This window comes from Rattus norvegicus, chromosome 9, assembly GCF_036323735.1.
Source record: "Rattus norvegicus strain BN/NHsdMcwi chromosome 9, GRCr8, whole genome shotgun sequence".
Lineage (NCBI taxonomy): Eukaryota > Metazoa > Chordata > Mammalia > Rodentia > Muridae > Rattus > Rattus norvegicus.
In genome coordinates this window covers 68,214,679-68,230,361 of record NC_086027.1, presented here as the reverse complement: position 1 = coordinate 68,230,361, position 15,683 = coordinate 68,214,679, and the positions used below count along the sequence as shown (strand labels likewise).

Below are 15,683 nucleotides of genomic sequence, written 5' to 3'. Positions count from 1 at the left end.
CAGCCTGCACTCCTAACTCCAAGGGCCAGCAGCAGGCCTAAACCTGAACTCCCAGCCCTAGCCTCCTCCTAACCTGCCTACTGTTCATTTCCCCACAGACAGCCCGCCCCAAGTAGTTGCTCCTCTTCCTCTCCAGGCCAACTTCTCTCATTTTCAACAATTCAGCTGTAATTCTGCTGGTCAATAAAGCTCAAAAACCAGGCATGCTTGCCTGCCCGCTTCTTTCCTCGACATGCCCTGCTCATCAAACCCTCCCTGAACTCCTTACTCTGTCACCTCCCCTTACACTTCTGCCATGGCTACCACACTCAACTGGATCCCTGCCACTCAGAGTCAGCACACCTCTGCATCACTGTGGATAACGCCAGAAGCCCATCCAGACTTGATCCTGGATTTACTGAACCCGATCCCCAGACAGTCATCTCCTCGCTGGGTTGATGAATTCCGGGCTAGTGCATACCCAGCAATTTCCAACTGAGATCCCTGCCTCTAGCCTCTTCTTCCTCATAAAACTTCCCCCCCACACACAATATAATTGATCATATTGTTCCCCTCCCACAACTCTACTCCACAGCCAGAAGCTTGCCATCAAGCTTGATGACTGGAGTTTGATTCTCACGTTCTATATAGTGGAAGGACAGAACCAACTCCCAGGAGATGTCCTCTCGCCTGCGTACCTGTGCCATGGCATGTGCGCATCCCCACCACCACACACAAAACTAATAAATAAAATGCAATGAAAATAATCAAACAAACAAGAAAACATGTACTTCTTTGCATTGCTACAGGAATAAGTCTTATTTCTTATCAGAAATTTAAACAGTTTTTTATTTTTATTTTGCGTGTATGAATGTTTTGCCTGCATGTCTTTTGACCATGTACCACCTGCATACAGTGCCCATAGACACCAGAAGAAGACAGAAGATCCTGTAGACCTGGAGTTGCAGATGGTTACCATGTGGGACCTGGGAACGAAACCCAGGTCCTCTGTAAGAGCAACCAGTGCTCTTAACCACTGAGCCTTCCATGTCACCAGCCCTTACTAGACTCTTTTTTTTTTTTAAATAATGTAATAGTGTCAGAATGTCTTCTCATCTCATTTTGCAGTAAGGCTCTTGAGGGTAAGAATTATGTCTTCTGTGTCTTTATCCTTCTGGGCATTTCGGTGTCTGCTGTGTGAGTTACTCAAGCCTCAAAAATCTGTTTTTCTCCAAGCGTTCTTCCATCTAGTCGACCTCTAAGTCCTTAAGCAGTCCATGCTCTCCTTAGCATCCTGCTCATCTTCACATGGTGACCTGAGGCTAGACCCAGCCTAGAAGCCAATGAAACCACATTAACTTCTCTTGTCAGTTTCTCGTATACTCCTATTCCACTGGCTGTTCTTCCCATAGGCCTGGCAAGACTCCACTTCTGAATCAGTCCAAATGCTTTCCCGCACGCCTCTCCTGAGACTGTTAAGTACTGCCATTTTAAACCAGAAGGGTGGTGATGCCCTCCAGGCGGCTCCATGCTTATGAGCACTGGCTGCTCTTTCAGAGGACAGGAGTTAGGGCTCCTAAGCCCTACCACGCAGCTCACAGACATCTGGAATTCCCACACCAGGAGATCAAATTCCTTTTTTGTCTTCTGTAGATCCTTGCACTCATGTACACACACACACACACACACACACACACACACACACGCACACGCACACACACACGCACACGCACACGCACACACCACACATACAATTTAAAAAGCAGGGGCTGGGGATTTAGCTCAGTGGTAGAGCGCTTACCTAGGAAGCGCAAGGCCCTGGGTTCGGTCCCCAGCTCCGAAAAAAAGAAAAAAAAAAGTAATAAAATCTCTTAAACAACAATAACATAGATCACACAAAACATAGGCATGAAGACAACATAATGTGCTTTATCCTCGTGAGCGTCCTTGACAATCTACTGCACATCTTTCTTATTTCCCTGTGTACCTCTCTTTCTCAATTCCTCCCTTTCTCACTGACACAACTCCCTGCTGTGATGGTGGTGGTGTGGAGACAACATCTCTATATCCCAGGTTGAACTCGAGCTCCTCCTGCTTCTGCCTCACAAATGCTGGGGCTGTAGGTGTGAGCTGTCACACAGCTCATCCCTGCCTACTTCGCCAGCCCGTCTCCCCAGTGCTACTTAATTTTTATTACTCTTCACCACCCCTTGTCCTCAACTCAAGCCTTCTTCTTAAACGTTACTTCTACAGACGGGGCTATCTCTGCTTACTAAGCATCTTAAACGTTACTTCTACAGACTGGGCTATCTCTGCTTACTAAGCATCCCATAGAGTCCCCCATTCACACAGCTAAGCACTAAACACTGTTTCTAACTATCTGGGAGAGTCTATGCTGCTCTTCAAACTCACTGAAAATAAGAAATGCAATCTTTTCATCACCAGAACACTAAGTACTCAGTATCTATTTATTTAATAAATGAACACATAAATATTAGTTAAATGAATAATTACATCACATGCAACTTTCATATAGTTATTTTTAACAGTTGATCATCTCACTGATATCAATAAAACCCTAGAGAATGAAGAGTTTGAAATACAATGGTCTCTAGAATTGCAGCTAGCTAAGGGTTTATGATTTCAACTCTGAGGAACTAGAAAGTGGGATTTAGTCTCCTGTATATAACAGGATCTGCTAGAACAGGTGTTGCAAACTTCGCCCCAGGTCCAGAAACCCACCACGAAAAGGGTCTATTTATGTTGGTCCAGCTTTACTTCTCTCTATTGGATGGAATTATATTCAGTTGGTCTTTATGTCTAAAGACACACCAGTGGGTTACACTGTATACTGTCCAGCTATACATCTTTGTATTGTCAGTAACAACCTTTTCCCCCTAGAGTATCAATGATGTCTATCTTCTTTGGGTTTGCTTAGCTGTTGTTGTGAGGCAGGGTCTCACACTATTGTCTAGGCAACCTAGAGTTCACTACAAAGGCCGGGCTGGCCTTGAATTCACAATAATCCTTTTGAGCCAGTCTCCAGAGCACTGGGATTAAAGGTGTAAACCACTGTACCTGGTTCCATCTTCTGCTGTTGTATCACAGACTTCGCTCTGTGATGGTTGCCTAATTCCAGATGCTTCTGCTATGGGCAGGCCAGAGAGAGCGTGACTCTTAAAGTACTCACCCTGACATTGTGAGGATGAAGCCCTCCGGGATGCTGAGACATGTACTGGGCCAGGTCCGTATGCTAAATAAACCAGCAGAGGAAGAAGGGGGAAGTCAGTGGACCTTAGTATCCTAAACCACACCACAGACCTGGTGAAGTACAACAAGAAATGAGTATTTTAAAGTGTAAAACGGGCATAGCCAGAATCTTCTGATATCCCATTGGTAAGATGAGATATAGCCTTCTTTCTAGTAGGCTGCTGGTGCAAGAGAGCCTGTTCCTTGGCACAGAGACACCCATTTGAGTGACTGGCATACATCACACAGCAAAGCAAATTTTCACTTTTCAAGCATCCTTGAAAGCAGGTCAAGCACACTTGGGATTTCTTTGTTCATTTGAATCTTTTTTTTCTTTCCACAGTACAAATGGAGTTACTCTTTAGAAAGCGTATATGCAGTCTTTAAATATCTTGTGTTGTATATCTATTCATTAAGTTAAAGAAACAATCAGGTTCTATTAGCAATTGAAATAGCCTTTAAGAAGCACCACATTTTTTCTGAGAAAGCACCTAGTTTGCTACTGGCGGTGAGGGGGATGGAACAGACAACGTCCAGGTAAGAAGTACAACTAATTGCCATCGAGAGCAGCAAGGCTGCACTTAGCACATCAATGATCCATCATACCTTCCACACCGTAATGAAAGTTTTATCATGCCATAAAATATTAACAGATTCATTATACAAGCACCAGGCTTCCTGCCCCCCCCATGTGCTGTAAGAGTCTAGAGAACTCACCATGTATTCAAACACGAATGTCAGAGTCTCTTTGGTGTGAACAATGTCATGCAAGAGGACAATATTGGCGTGCTTCAAGCCCTTCAGGAGAGACGCTAGAAAGATTTAAACAAGATATTACATCAATCACTGATAATGAAAGTGCCTCTTTGTACCTATTAACCAATATATTTTTTTAAACATTTCAAATCAAGCAGTCATAGATTTTTACTGCTGGAAATGAATCTTTTCTGGAAGAATATTTGAAATGACAACAGACTTTTACTATTTTAAAAATGGTAACCCACTGCATTTCCACAACTGCCCTCTCCGACCAGATTGATGGTTGCCAACATCTCTTTCATCCACGTAATCCATTTTCTCAGAGCACTCTGGGCATTGTGTGAGGCTCTCCTCTGAGATTCTTACCGTCCCAGATTCTGAGCTGTAGGAGCCTGGGCTCAGAGCACAGGCCATTGGAGGAGTGGGAAACTGGCTGACTCATCTCTTAGAGCAGGAATTTGTAACAAGTGACCTGGCTCTAAAATGTCGAGTCCAGCCAGAGGCCAAGGAGGCTAATAGGTGTGGTTGGTGGCGGGGCAGGAGCATGGAGTAAAGAACCATGGTAAGCTATGCAACAGGAACGGACTTATTGCAGGACTATTGCAAACCTTCTCTCTGGAAATCAAGCTTAACGGAGAACACCACCAAGCTTGGGGAGCCTTGAGGAGTACAATTGACAGCTGCCGCTTGCCTACTAAGAAACAGGTCATTGTTAGGTTTCTAAAAGTAGCTGCCTATTTGTTGGTGCTTGGGATTCAGCTTAAGGCTTTTTACCAGTGACCTGCCCCATTGTTACCCCATAAAAGCATCCAATTAAAGAGGAGTGATTGCCTCAGAAGTCCCAGAAAGGCTGTCTTTGGGAGTTCCATAGAGATGGAAGACCCCTGACAGGCATGAAGAGGTGAGTCTCAGCATGAGGAATCAGCATCCTTAGAACCAAGGGTGATGTTTGACGCAACAGTCACGACTGTAATGCCAGAAATCAGATGACTAAGGCTGGCGGGTTTCTGCAAATTCAGGGGCAGCTTGGTTACAGAGTGAGACCCTGTCTCAAAATCAAACAGACAAAAGGCTTAAAGAATGGAATAGTATAAAACTCAAATCACAAACAACAATGTACATGTATGTTTAGGACGTAAAAGTAGAAACAAGAATATGAAGGAGAAGAACTCTGAAGGGAGAGAAAAGAAGGACAAGACAGAGTACAGGAGCTGAAGGACAAAATATCACACATTCTCTCTCACAGAATCAAGACTTAAACGCATAGAGGGCTGGGGAGATGGCTCAGTGGGTAAAGTGTTTGCCACACTAGTATGTGAACTGACTCAGATGACCAGCACCCACGTAAAAGACATGTAGGAGCAAGAGGCAGCCCACCTAAAACCCAGGAGGAGGGTAAAAGGAATCTCTGGGCAAGTCACCTACATAGACCAACTGAGTCAGCAAACACGGGGTCAGTGAGAGGCTCTGCCTCCCCTAAATGCCGTAGGAGTAATCAGGGAGAGCAGCTCAACCTCTGGTCATTCGTGGAACCAACACACACACATGTACACACACACACACACACACAAACACACACACAAACACACACACACATAAACACACACAAACACACAAACACACACACATACACACACAACACACACACAAACACACACACAAACACACACAAGCACACACACAAACACACACACAAACACACACACACACATACAAACACACACATACAAACACACTCATACAAACACACTCATACAAACACACACACATGCGCACACATGCACACACACAAACACACACAAAACGTATGTATGTATGTATATATATGTGTGTATGTATATAGTATGTTTTACGTGTGTTCTATGTGTGTATGTGTATTGAAACCCATTATTTTGTCCTCTAAAAAAAACACTAATTAAAAAAGGAAAAATAGTATATTGAAAAGAAACCCTCAAAATCAGTGTCCTGGTTTCGTGCCTACATTTCTACTTGATGAACCTTTGCACCACTCTTTCCTACTCTAGAGTTCTACAAGATTAAGAGCGAATTGTGGAGGCGTCTCCGTGTGTAAATGCTTATCCCACGAGCATGAGCACTTGAGTTTGGATGCCAAGAACCTAAGTAAAACCTGGGTGTGGCAGTATAGTCCTGTAATTCCCCCACTGGCAAGGATAAGGCAAGGGCTTGTGGGACAGTCTAGCATTTAGTGTGCTGTGGGTTCAGTGAAAGATCCTGGATCAAAAAATAAGGCAGAGAAGTCATGAGAAAAATACCCAACATCAATCTCTGGCCTCCACACCTAATCGCACACAGGTGTGTGCACATACATGCAGCTCTGCCCTCCCCAAATAAACTCAAGTATTCTCTGCCATCTGGGAACATACCGATTCCCTCAGGAACCTGACCTGTTGTGCTTGTTATTGGTTTTGCTTCCTGATGGCCGGTCTCCCTTCTAGTTGGAACGCCATCATTGTCCTCAAAAAGCCAACACTTCTTAGTCCAACCCTTTCTTGTTGAGCTACCCTGCCTTTACCCAAGAGCTGCCATTCGACCTAGAAGTGTCCATGACTGGACACCTCACACATCTCCTAGTTTCAGTGACGGTTGGTTCAAGGACAGGCAAAAGACAGGGAAAGCCCTCCTCTGCTGGCTTGAACCATTAGGGAAGAGTTGCTTTCCTTTCCCTGTGTGGGATTCTCCTTGGAGCGGCCTGAGCATAGAAGGAAGACCAACATGAGCTGGGTGTAGTTTGGTGGTAGAAGACTTGGCTCAAGTGCAGGAGGCCAGGGGTTCTGTCCTTAGCACCACACAGACACACACATCAAAATACACACTTTCACACACACACATCCACATTCTCACACAGACACAAACTTTCTCTCTTAAACACACACACACACACACACACACACACACACACAACCATTAAAGCAAAGAAACCAGTTTGGCTTATCAGAGGCCAGAGTAGTGTCGTTGACAGTGCTGTGCAAACCTGTGGTTGTTAAAGTAGCCATTACTCTTATTCCTTTTTTAAAGCTGGGTTGAGCTGTAAGAAGTAATGCATGCCTTTAATCCTAGCACCCGGGAGACAAAGACAGACAGATCCTTGTAAATTCGAGGATAGCCTGGTCTACATAGTGAGTTCCAGGACAGCCAGAGCTATGGCAGAAAGACTTGGTTCAACAACAACAACAACAACAACAACAACAACAACAACAACAAAAACAAGTCAGTTTGGGGCGAGCCAGTGTCACAGTTGAAGGAATTCTGCTATGTCTACCAGTCTACTGTGTTCTTCTGAGCTGTGCCCACCAGGTCCTTTTGGACCAAATTTACTATTTCAGTTTCAACTGTGATTTAAGTTTTAAGTATGAAGACCAATTTCACTGCACTGTTTAATGTTTCTCGGCCCAGACTGACATCTGTACATGCACACCCCACCTCAGCCAGCCACTACACCGAGAGTAAGCACTTACTTCATCAAGCATCTTTACCGAGTTCTTAAGGGAGAGGTGCCTGTGGGGCCAGGAGTCCTCCCAGGAATCCTGGCCCTGACACTCTCTCTGTGAACTTTCAAGAATGTCCCACCTTGTGGAGAGAGATACCATCTTTCCTGACTTCATTTCACGGGTTCTTATGAATTGACTCAGACTCCATTCCTAAAACCCTTGGTAAATGGCAAATGTTACAGAGATGCAAATTACAGTTAATACCTCACACCTGCTTCCCACCCTCCTTTCACCTTGAGTCTGTTAAAACCCCACTCCCTGTCATAAAGTTTTATTCTCCGTATGTTTCTGCCAGAGCTTTCTTTTCATTATTATTACTTAGTTATTTATTTTATGTATGTGAGTACACTGTCGCTGTCTTCATGCACACCAGAAGAGGGCATAGGACCCCATTACAGATGGTTGCGAGCCACCATGTGGTTCCTGGAAATTGAACTCAGGACCTCTGGAAGAGCAGTCAGTGCTCTAAATTGTTGAGCCATCTCTCCAGCCCATCTGCTGGAGTTTTCAGTACCTCCACATTTATAGCAATGACTTCTGACCATAAGTTGAGAACACTTGCATTTTAGGTGTGCTTTTATTTATGAATCATTTCATAACTTTGTTTCTCTACACACGTATTTATACAGGACAAGGCATCCACAGGTGTGACTCAGTGTTTACCCAGTATACCCAGGGCCTTGGATTTGATCCTTAACATACACTCAAAATCACATTTTCCTCCTAAGGAAATGGAAAAACAAATTGCCAAGAATATTAAAAATAGTTTAATTAATTTACTATTTACGTATTTATTTCAAGACCAGGTCTCTCTGCAGCCCTGGCTGTCCTAGAACTCAAATAGGTCAGGCTGGCCTCAGACTTGTAATGATTCTCCTGCCTCGGTCTCCCAAGTTTTTGGATTGCAGATACCTGCTAACACACCTGGTTTTAATTTCATCTTTAATGTAATTTTGTTCTTACATAATTATATTACTAAAACTCCTCGGGCTTACTTTAAAAATGATGGCGGCATGTTTTCTCAGTCACAACAATAATGATACTCAGAGACCACGGACAAGGATGAGGCTGACTGCCAACAACCGTGGCAGCAGTCTGAACTTCTGTCGTTTGCTCCGCGATCTGGTTTTGCAGGAAAGGGGAAAGTGCCCTTTGGTTATCTCTGTGTGGACTTCTTTGTATTATCAGTCTTATCTTCATTCACCAAACCTTTACAGAAGTGAGCTGAAGTGACTCACGCCTTTTCCACAGTTTAGTGCCATACAAACGGCAATCCCTCTCTGCTTCCTTTTTCATGCTCTCCACAAACCCACCTTGAAAATCTACCCTCAGTTCTGCAAAACACATACAAGCCTCCCTTCTCTTAGTGTGGTTGACTACTGTCCTGGACTGGGCCGTGCTGGCATCTAGCAAAGCACCCCAGTAGTCTCATTTGTCTGTCCTGCTGACTCTTCCTTCTGCAACGCTCTGAAACCATGGTTCTTTCCAGTAAACATCAACTCAAACCCCTTCTGATTCCCAACCCCTACAGCGACCTCTCCTCTCAAAGAAATCCCAAGGCCAGAGGTTGTCCTGCCCAGCAACCTCCAGGCCCAGTCTCCTCCCTTCCCCTACACTTGCTCTATGCCCTTCCTTAGCTCTCACCTCCTCCCATTCTCACCCTCTTGCTCTGGCACAATGGCCTCTAACTGTTCCTCTGACACTTTCATTCTCAAGCACACCCCATGGCCTACCCCGACCCCTCATGCTATGTCATCTTCCCCACCCACAATTCTCTTTCCTCCTGGTTGCGTGCTTTCTCCCTCACCTTTAAGACTCTGCTCAAACTGTTCATGTAACATGGCTTCCTTGTCCACTCATTGCAGATGAAATCACAGCCTTCCACCTCACACACCCCAGCGAGCCTCCATTCCTCAGCTCTGTTTTATTCCCCTCCGTCACACTTATCAGTGCCTGCCACCAGATATCCACTTATACACACGTGCGCATGCATGCACGTATGCACACATGCATACCTCTGCAGGTTGTCACACTCCCCTTTGCGACATGGAGGACAGCCACTCTTGCCTTCTCTGCTTATTGGACCCTTGGTGCTTATTAGGACAGGGTCAGCAATGTTACTTACTGTTGATTTTGTGATCGTGTCTTCCCTAGTATCATCCATATGTGTAGGGTCGATGGCAGTGTTTCTGTTGAAGATGCTTCGGCTCCTTGCTCCTTTTAGGCCCCTTCCTCACCTAGGTCAAAAATTGTTCTATCTCCTGCTCATTTACCATTGCTTTGACAAAGCCCAGGATACTGAAAAGCCATGTGGAAATGGAATTTTACTGAGCAACTAATGGGGCATTTGCATGAAAAGCAGGCCATGACTCATGGAATTACTGTTACATTGATTGGGTCCACACACCAGAGGGTCTAACATGCTCTAGCTTCCAGGCTTGTGTGAGAGGGAAACATGGAGAAAAGGCCTTTCTTCCTTCTACTTTTGAGGGCTCTCTGGTCATTAGAGCTGGATACAGGATCTGATCGGATCTGAAGGTTAAGGATACGAAAGTCACCTGGGAAAGAGGAGAGATGCTAAAACCAGCACGCTGATTCTGGTGATTCCATATTCACACCGATCAAGTAACCCAGATGTGGTGACTCATGCTTATAATTCCAGCACCTCCGGGATGTAGCCAGGTAGGAAGATTGGGAGTTCAAGGTCATCCTCAGCTACATAGTAAGGGCAAGGCCAGTCTAGTCTACATGAGACCTTGTCTCAAAACAAACCAAATAAACGTCCTGTATGTCAACATAAGCATACTTACTTTTGTTTTCTCCAAAGAAAAGGCATAGAGATAAATTGGGGGTGTAAATGAGTCACAATGGGGGCACATGTTCAGATCATCCTAGATCCTCGAGAGTGTCTTCCTGAGCTGTATCCTGCCCCTGTGATGATGAGGATAGTAACTGATTACAGCTAACACTCCTAGACTATTTAAGATATACCAGGCATTGCTGTAAGAATCTCATATACATTAACCTGGTTTAACCATAAAAACACCAGAAAATCAAAAAGATGAATAAAACATTCCAAAGGTAAGTGGCCAGTGCTGATCTTTATTCAATATAAAAGATAGCTAATATATTTAGCTACAATATAATGTGTTTAATATGTTAATAATTAAATATTATTAGTTATAACCAAGATGTAATTAATGAAATATTAATTATGTATTAAAATATTTCCATCTCACAATGTCATACAAATATTTAATTTAAAGGGATTCTTTATTTCATTCTGATCTGCGTTTGATTGATTTTTTAGGAAAATGGATGTTTTGCCAGCACAGTGGTTCATATTTTGATGTTACTCTATACTGTTCCATTTAGTTTAGGAAAAGATGTGAAACATAATAGTCACAGATAAAGCACGTCTGTCTCCCAAAGTCCGGAGTATATCTGTATATCCTGGTAACCCTGGTAACCCAAGCTTTCTCAAGTCTATAGGCTGCTTAACGACGCAGATTGACCCCACCTCCTGACTGCGTTTCCAGCACTAACACAGGCCTGGCATGTGGTGCTCAGTAAATGTTTGTGAATCGATAAAGACTTGGCCACTTCTAATGAGTCTATGCAGGAGTCAATAATGGAGCCGTCCCAACTCCATTAGACCCTGAACAATAAAGGATTTACAATTCCTTATGTTACGTTTTCTCTGGCATAAGAGTCACAAACCAAGATGGGCAGTCGAGTTATGAACCCCAAGAAACAGTATGACCTAGAGAAATGCTGGGTAAGGCCAAAGGAGCAGTTCTTTGGAAGTTGAGCCCCCCACTCCTGTCATATTGTGTCCTCTGGTGCAATAGTCATGTACTTTTGGGGGATGGGTAACTTCATGCTGAGATGTGAAGCCTGCTCCAAAGTAAGGAATTCAGACTGGTCCTATAAACCCCATCGAAGTCTGTGGTTCGGGTCATAGGCTCAAGTAGGAAAGTCACAGTTGCTTAACTGAGTGAACACGGTATGACGTTACACTGCCTTGGAATATTTCTGCTTATATCCATAGATTAATGACGTTGTCAGCTGTGATCAGAGAAGCTTCTCTTTGTGTGTGCGCCGGGTGATAGGCATTGAAGAGACTCATAACTGGTCAAAGTGCTAAGAATAAATGCCTATTGGATGCTCATCCTTAAATAAAACATCTGTATTACCCTCTCCAAGGCTCAGAGAACATAAAAGGATTAGAGAATGGAAATAACGCAAAAGCTGGACGTGCTGCGGAACGATATCTTCAGGGAATGGCACAGCCATTGCCATGAAACTCTGTCACTGTGACAGCCTGCAAGACACTGGCCTATCAACCTTCCATGATGGAGCAGAGGAGCTCACAAGTCTCCATACCTCCCTGAGGATCTACACGTGATTAACAGTTCCTAAGGGACAAAGGCAGATCTTCCCTGGTATAGCCACTGGTGATTTGTTCATATTCCTGTAAGTGACCTTAATTAACTCATTACTTCACTCCTCACAAAATGACACAAAAGTGGAGGTGGTGGAGAAATACCGAGAGGGTGAACATGATCGAAATAGATACAAGAACGAAAATGTCACAATAAAACCTATATTACGCATAATTGATATATGCTAATATACTCTTCTAAGGCCGGTGAGATAGCTTGGTGGACAAGGGTGCTTGCCAAACAAGTCTGAGTTCAATCCCTGGAACCAGTGTAAAAATTGACAAGGAGAAGCAACTGTACAAGGCTGTCTTCTGACCTCCAAAGAGGCATGGTGGCACAGCTTGGAGTTTGTATATGTGCATGTGCACACACAGAGATACACACACATACATTAATGATAACAATGATGATTTTTTTTTCTTTTTTTCGGAGCTGGGGATCGAACCCAGGGCCTTGCGCATGCTAGGCAAGCGCTCTACCACTGAGCTAAATCCCCAACCCCAACAATGATGATTTTAAATTAAAAAATCCCTCTCATATGCCATCACCCTGGGGTTGTTTCTCACAGAGCTGTAAGTGTGTGCTAAATGTGTTATGTCCTTGATGTGGTCGGACTCCTGTCAGCCGGGCCTGCCCCCATCCATCTGTGGTAATAGCTGACTTGAGATTTTAATCAGACTCTTTGTTGATCTTATTGGATGACCCCCGCAAGGTCCCTGAACCCTTTTCAGTGAATTTTCTCACAAATGGATTAGGAGTAATTGCTTTACAGTGATCTCAAAAGGATTTCAGCGGCAACTGTTTCCGCCATTCCGGGTTCTGTAGGATGAGCGGGTGAGGGGCTGAACACACACTACCACATTCTGTTCTGGGGAGTTGCTTCTGAGTCTGCCCCCACTTTTACACAGAGAGCACCAGAGAGCCCCTTGCTGCTACCCACTTTAGCTCGTGTTGAAGGAGATGCTTAAATGGTGCAAGCATTTGCAGTTTTATGTGGTAGAGCAGGGGGAGTTTAAATATAACAGACGTTAGTACCCAAACATGCCGAGTAGCTTTGTGACGTCAGACCAGTTACTCCACCTCTTTGAGGCTCAGACCCCTTCATTTCTACAACAACAACAACAACAACAACAACAACAACAACAACACTTGCACTTCCAGGTGTTGGGATAAGGGGTTAAAAAAGCGTGTGGTGGAAGGAGCCCTGTCATGCCTGGTTCTCGGACAAGGATAGATCTATGACTTCTTAAGGAAAGGGAGTAGGCAGGCTGGAGGTCCTAGGTTCAACCCAAAAGCTGGCTATTTCGTTTTGTTTTTTCTAAAGATTTATTTATTTATTTATTTTTATATATGTGAGTACACTGTCACTGTCTTCAGGGACACTAGAAGAAAGCAACAGAACCAATTTCAGATGGTTGTGAGCTACCATGTGGTTGCTGGGAATTGAACTCAGGACCTCTGGAAGAGCCCTTAACCACTAAGCCATCTCTCCAGCCCCAAGCTGGCTGTTTTTAGAAAGGTATTTAAGGTCCATTCCTAGAATGTCAATATAGAATTCAATGAAACTAAGGCACATTCATATAAAATCCATAAAAATAATTAACCTACTCAAAATATTTTCTCCCAGTTATAAAAATAAACATTCAAAATGTGATTCTATGTCAATAATGAAAAGACTCTTAAATTGCTACAAAAACTTCCAATCTTTTTATCTTTCTTTTTTTTTTCCATTTTGTTTTGTTTGATACAGGGATTCGCCAGGTGGCCCTGGTTTGCCTAGAACTGGCATTGCTGACTATGCTAGCCTTGAACTTTCAGTGATCCTCCTGCCTCTGCCTCCTGAGTGCTGAGATGACAAGTTTGAATCGCCACACCCAGCTCTTTTGTCTTTTAGTTAGAAGGATGAGGACAGTAATAGCCTGGTCCTGAAATACCACCTCTCTCAGGAGACCAGGGCAGGAAAGTGGCAAGATCAAAGACAGCCTGGGCTTACAAGGCGAGTTCAAGGCCAGCCGGAGCAACTCAGAGGAACCCTGCCTCAAAATAAAGAATGAAAAAGAGGGCGGGGCAAATAACTTAGCAGTAGATTATTTACCTAGCATGTGTTCAGCCTTGGCTTTGACCCTCCGTATCATGGAGAAGGAAGTGAGGATAGCAGGGATTTGTGTGCTATTGTCAGCAAAGTGCCTGGCCATCTTAGACACCCAGCACGGATCGTAGTGTGAATGCACATTAATATTCTGAGTTTGAATCAAATATTACTTGAAAGTTTGATCATATGATATAATATCTCTAAAGGCATTAAAAGGACTAAACGATGCATGAATGCTTAGTAAGAGTTTCCCTTAGTGTGGCTCAGACTTTTGTTAATTTCATGATATTACATATGAAGATCCTATAAAAACAAACAGACATTCTATGTGGAGAAGCCGTCCCATAGCAGAATCCCACTCTCTAAGCCCTGGGCTGCCACATCTTCAGAGCAAGCAGATTCGCTCAGGAAAAGAATTCCTGCTTCAGGGGTCTGGAAAGAAGGATGTCTTACTCTTGAGTTTCTCCGCGCATGGCTTTTGCTTGACTTTTTAGCTAATGACCCTGGATTTGAACTAATGAACTCCAGCTGTTCTTATCTTGCTTCCCAGTCCTTCCCATTTAACCTCCGACTCTCTGGTCTCATGGGCATCCAGATCTTAACCAGGGAAAAATGAGCCAGTGCCAAAGTTCTTAAGTGAGGCCTTGCTTTCAAGGCTGCAAGCTTTTTACCCTGGAGGAAAAAGAAGCAGCCATTGTTGGAAACTGGAAGTCGAACTCCTCCGATGTGTCAAAACCCTTCTGTGGTTTTTCATATCATACAAGCAAAGCTTTCAGTAAGGGCCAGCCCCATAAAACAAACCCAGGAAGTCCACACAGGAACGCTAACTGTAATTGTGAACACCTGTGTGGGAGGCAGCGCTCGGCGAACATGCAATTCGAGAATGGTCGCGCATATAGAACAGTACACACCCGGGGGCTTTGAGCCGGCCGAGAACATCTGTTAGCAAAACCTGCTGCAAAACTCGTTTCACTGTGACTGCCAGATGCGCGGAGTTGGAGAACTTAGCTCTGGGGAAAATAGCAACAAAGCCCAGTGTAAGCCATTGGTGAACTCAGGCTCACAAAAGCCAACGCCCAGAGAACGAGGGGAGCCCGCGTCCCGAGAGCCTCCTCTAGTCTGGTGACTTGGTGTTTTTTGTTGTTTTGTTTTATTGCACTCAAAATTACTCTTTCGCCTATCCACACATCTGTCTCCAAACGTGATCGCGTTCTCATTTGGACCACTAATAAGTACACCAGTAAGTGCAGCTTCCTTCATGTTAAATGCTCAAAACCACGTGTTCCCCCAGATTGCACCTGATCCTACCAGGATGAGTCCCCCACTTACACTGATAGCCTTTTGGCCTTTCTATTTAAATGTAAAATATTTCCCAGGGGCTTCAGAGACTTTTGAAAATGGCATCAAATTGAATTATAAACTCATTTTCAGAATTGTTTTTTTTAAATGCCCGCTTGCGTAACCCAGTCTTCAAAGTTCAGTCTAAACCCTGCCTCCATTAGCTACACGGAGCCTGAGTCATTCTGTTTACAACAGCCTCTATACACTTAATATTTGGATCATCTGCTCTGTTACAGCTGAAAACAACAGAATGAAGAATGGGGCTTTCTCTGCTCACTTCTCAAGCATTCAGCACTATCCTTTTGCATG

The 15,683-nt window shown here is 44.0% G+C and overlaps 1 protein-coding gene across 3 annotated transcripts in view; it reads right to left on the bottom strand.

The window, feature by feature from the left end:
* Positions 1-15,683, bottom strand: part of Cdk15 (cyclin-dependent kinase 15) — a 93,460-nt gene that overhangs the window by 68,857 nt on the left and 8,920 nt on the right. For all 3 annotated transcript variants that reach the window (XM_039084848.2, XM_039084845.2, XM_039084847.2), the window contains exons 5-6: positions 3,946-4,040; positions 3,170-3,232 (exon numbers count right to left, since the gene is read on the bottom strand). In XM_039084848.2, the coding sequence (XP_038940776.1) occupies positions 3,170-3,232; positions 3,946-4,040 (158 nt within the window). The remainder of the gene's footprint in view (positions 1-3,169; positions 3,233-3,945; positions 4,041-15,683) is intronic.